At 39.0% G+C, this 4,187-nt stretch overlaps 2 protein-coding genes across 4 annotated transcripts in view; one reads left to right on the plus strand and one right to left on the minus strand.

The window, feature by feature from the left end:
* Positions 1-4,187, plus strand: part of KLHDC1 (kelch domain containing 1) — an 84,194-nt gene that overhangs the window by 30,348 nt on the left and 49,659 nt on the right. The window lies entirely within an intron of this gene.
* Positions 1-4,187, minus strand: part of POLE2 (DNA polymerase epsilon 2, accessory subunit) — a 35,389-nt gene that overhangs the window by 25,637 nt on the left and 5,565 nt on the right. For all 3 annotated transcript variants that reach the window (XM_025210022.1, XM_006028593.3, XM_025210021.1), the window contains 2 exons: positions 1,896-1,971; positions 344-421 (listed from right to left, as the gene is read on the minus strand). In XM_025210022.1, the coding sequence (XP_025065807.1) occupies positions 344-421; positions 1,896-1,971 (154 nt within the window). The remainder of the gene's footprint in view (positions 1-343; positions 422-1,895; positions 1,972-4,187) is intronic.

Here is a 4,187-nt window from a genome sequence, read left to right on the forward strand (position 1 = left end):
CTTTCCTGCCTATGCAGGGGGTCGGACTCGATGATCTATTGAGGTCCCTTCCGACCCTAGCATCTATGAATCTATGAATTTACAAGGATGATAAAGCAGGCTAACCTAATGAACCCATTCAATCGTGTATAGAAAATATAAAGCCTACTTAGGGGAAAAAGCTTCTCTGTGTCTCAAAAAAAAGTTTGTTGTGATCAAAGTTTCATAAAAGCTGTGTTCCCACAGCACCAATCGAGAGACGAGCAAGGATCTAAGAGCAAGAGTTTTGAGAAAGCTACTTTAACCACACAAAAATGAAGACTTTTTAAACAAGCAGGTGAAACTTAAGACGGGAAAGACTTACGGTAGAAACTTCTTCCTTTCTGAATTATAAATATAACGTGGAACATCGAAGGCCCCGATAATACTGAAAACGTTTTCTCTGAAATCACAATAATGTAAATCTTTATTTGAGGAAAGGTCTATTTAAAAGAATAGTTAATTTTAGCGTCCAACAGAAACACTCTCATATAAAAAACAAAACAAAAAACAGCTAACTCTTACATCCTTCATCCGTTTCCTGCCCGCATCCCAGCCATTGTACCAGCTTCTTATTTACAGAATTTTTGCAAATCAACTAGAGGGGAAAATACATAACATGCTCTTTTCTTTCTTTCTTTATTAATTTATATTAGTACCTTGCTTGAAAATATATGAATGTTTAAATAGTGGTTACTAGGTATGTGTACATCTTATTGGAACATTTAAGAGAAATGTTATCCACCACAGAATTTACTGGTTGATCTCCATTCTCTAGTATATTCTGTTACCACATGCTAACTAGATCAACTTCAAAGTAGACAACAATTACATTGACCTTTAACGTCAGCAGTAACTGAAGCTTAAAAGCACAAAACATTCACTGACTCAGAGAGAACTGCAGAAGTGTTGGTCCAACATGCCTCTCTTATAGAGGCTTTGTCTTATCATAAGATAATTCACAAGATTCAGACAGTTGGACCCTTTGGCCTATGGAGTTCTATTGGCCTCAGCAGGACTCTGCCATGAGGATCTAGCCATACAGATTTCTCTTCAAAATTCAGGCCCAGACACAGGTGAACTACTGTGCATATGTTATAAAACAGATGTGAAGGAAAGAAAAAAAAAAAAAATCACACACGAACTATGTTTTTAAGGTTCTCATAAATGGACAGAAAATAATACATTCATAGTCAAATAGGACCATGCCCACTTACATAGAAACTATGGGTTACACTACTTTATTGACTGACTTAATATATTATCTGCTTTAGTTAGTTTGCATTGCTAGCCTCAAAACATTACAAATAAATGTTAAACCAATATCTATCATACAGATACAGACAATGCTCTCAGCAGTCCAAATAATTAATACCACTATTTATCTGAGCCTGAAAAGGGGATATAGCTTTCAAAAGCTAGTAAGCCTAGTAAAAGCAAAATAAGTGGCCACTTGGGGAAAAAAAAACTTCTGTAAAGTATTTCAAGAAAAAAAAATGTGATAAGAAAAGCAGAAAAATAATATGACTGATTCTAATCAGAAGAAATCAAAGTTCAACATAAGCACACAGAAATAAAGGTAATTCCAAAAAATGTCTATTTACGTATCTTCATAGATAATTATTCAATATCTGTAACAAAAAGCAACACTTTTTTAATTTCAGAATGTAAGAACTGCATTACAATTCCCTAGAGTTCTCTCTCGCTGAACTGATTTCCAAAGAAAGAACATTACCAAGTATTAAAAGCAAAACAGAGCAATTACTGCCTGCTTAGCACTACAGAAAGTGTCTGACATTCATTTCCACAAGAAGAAATAAGTGAATCCACTCTATCTACCATAAACATCAAATAAAAATAAATGTATGTCACCGTACATCGTTTCATCTAATGACTGGCTACATTCTTGGACTGCTGCTTCCACCGTGGACAGTTCAATCATATTGGTTGACACTGAAAAAGAACATTTCAGAAAATTAAAATTAGAGACTATGGAAAATGACAACCACCACATCAAGTAAGCCTCAAATATTTGATAAAAATGGCTCAATATTCTCTCTCACTCATCGTCACATAAATATTTTTTACAAATAACTACGTTTTCAGGAAGTTACTGACATCCTAATTTTTCTATATCTACATGCTATTCACTAAATATCCCTACCAGAAAACTATAACTCTATACAAAAGATCATACAGCAGCCATAGTTAATTTACTGAGAAATTAGAACAAGACTATTACAGTCAGTCCCTGTAAACTTCTCCAAGTATCCTACCAAACATCTGATTTGAGTTCTCATAATCTGCAGGCTCACTTTTCCAGAATCTTGTTAGAAGCGATTACTGTTACCCTTAATTTTTAGAGAGGTTAACACAATCCTGAAGTTAAATTGTACAGAATGTTCACTTGAGAACATACATACATACATACATACATACATACATATATATAAAAATAAATAAATGCTGCCTCCCCATGGGAAGAAATGTACAGTTTGTTGGGTCTCAAAGGAAGCACCCAGGTCCAGATCCACAAAAGAATGAGGTACAGTAATACTCAGAGTCACCTCACCTACCTATCAGGCTCCAGGCTCCCAGAGTGGAACTCACCTCGAGCACAGGGCCTTAGCACCCTGTACAATACACAGGGGGAATTAGGTGCCTAGGAATGGATGTGCAAGAGTGCACCATAGCAAGCCAATAGGAAATGCTGAAAAAAGGGTTTGTCTGAAGTTGCACCTCCCGCTGCTCCCTCTGAAGCTCTGAGTTAGGTGCCTATGTGAGTTTAGAATTCACAGCCCCAGACTCTTTGCTGGACTTTGGCTCCTAAGCTATTCTGGGTATGGCCAATTCGCACTCCCTCAAAAAGAAAAAGGAAAAAAAAAAAGATGGTATGATGGTACCCATCTTTTATATAATAACATTGTGGATACACCACATGCCCAAGAAGTGGGAAACCTAGGTTCAATGGTCTCCTCAGCCTGAGGGGGTTCAAACCTATGTCTTCCACCTCCCAGGGTAGTTTCTTAACCATCAGCCTACAATGGGGCATTTTCTACCCTTACTCTTGAAACTGGACTACTGTGCAGCAAAGAATGCAAGATTCATAGCACAAGGAAATAAAAGCAAGAGTGAGCATGACTTTGGAGCAATGAGGACTTTCTTCTGGGAAGTGCATCCTGCATTTTGGGGCCCTACTCCCAAGGCTATTGATGCATTTTACCCAGTAACTGATGAACACGATGCACAAAAATAGACTCTGAGCATGACTACTGGACTGGGACCCTCGGAGGGCTTCAGTACAGGAACATCTAATTTGTGGATCCCAATCAAAGTTTGGCACAGCTCTACCAAGATTGTGGCAGTTTTGGGCATGCATAGAAAGATATTTCTTGTTATCTAGGAAGCTTTACTGGCAAAAACGTGGGTGTCTAGAGACTTTCCCATGCTGAAGGGGTTAGGTGGGGGATTTATGGAGAGCACTTTTGGATTTAGGTAACTACATTTTGCCTAAATCCTGTGGTAGATTTGGGCCTGAAATCTACTGGATTCATTTCTCAACCACCATGAATGCTCTAGGCTATTTCAAGGCTTTAAATGTTACAGGTTCAGATGCAAAGACACAAGCACACACATACTAGTGCTCAAATATACGGAAGTAACTTAAAAAGGAAATTGTAAAAAGCTACAATAGTCTCAGTTGCCTTGTGATACAAACTTTGGTCCTTCTAAGACAGTCAGAAGAAAGAGCTGCCAAATTTTCAGTGGCAAAATTACGTTGGCTACTATCAACATGATAAACCTTGACGGATGTCCACATGGCACCAGTCCGCCTACGGTTAGTTCTGAAATAGTTAAGGAGCTCCTGCAGGAGCTGGATGGGAACAAGTCAGCAGGCCCGGATGACCGCCATCCACCGCTGCTGAAAGAATTGGCCAGTGTCATAGCTGAGCCACTGGCACAGCTGTTCGAGCACTCGTGGTGCTCCAGCCAGGTCCCTGAGGACTGGAGAAGGGTCAATGTGGTACCCATTTTCAAGAAAGGGAGAAGGGATGAGCCGGGCAACTTTAGACCAGTCAGTCTTACCTCTATTCCTGGGAAAATGCTAGAGAAAATAATCAAGGAACACATTTGGGCAGGCCCAGCAGGGGAAACGATGCTGAGGGGAA

This window comes from Alligator sinensis, unplaced genomic scaffold, assembly GCF_000455745.1.
Source record: "Alligator sinensis unplaced genomic scaffold, ASM45574v1 scaffold564_1, whole genome shotgun sequence".
NCBI lineage: Eukaryota > Metazoa > Chordata > Crocodylia > Alligatoridae > Alligator > Alligator sinensis.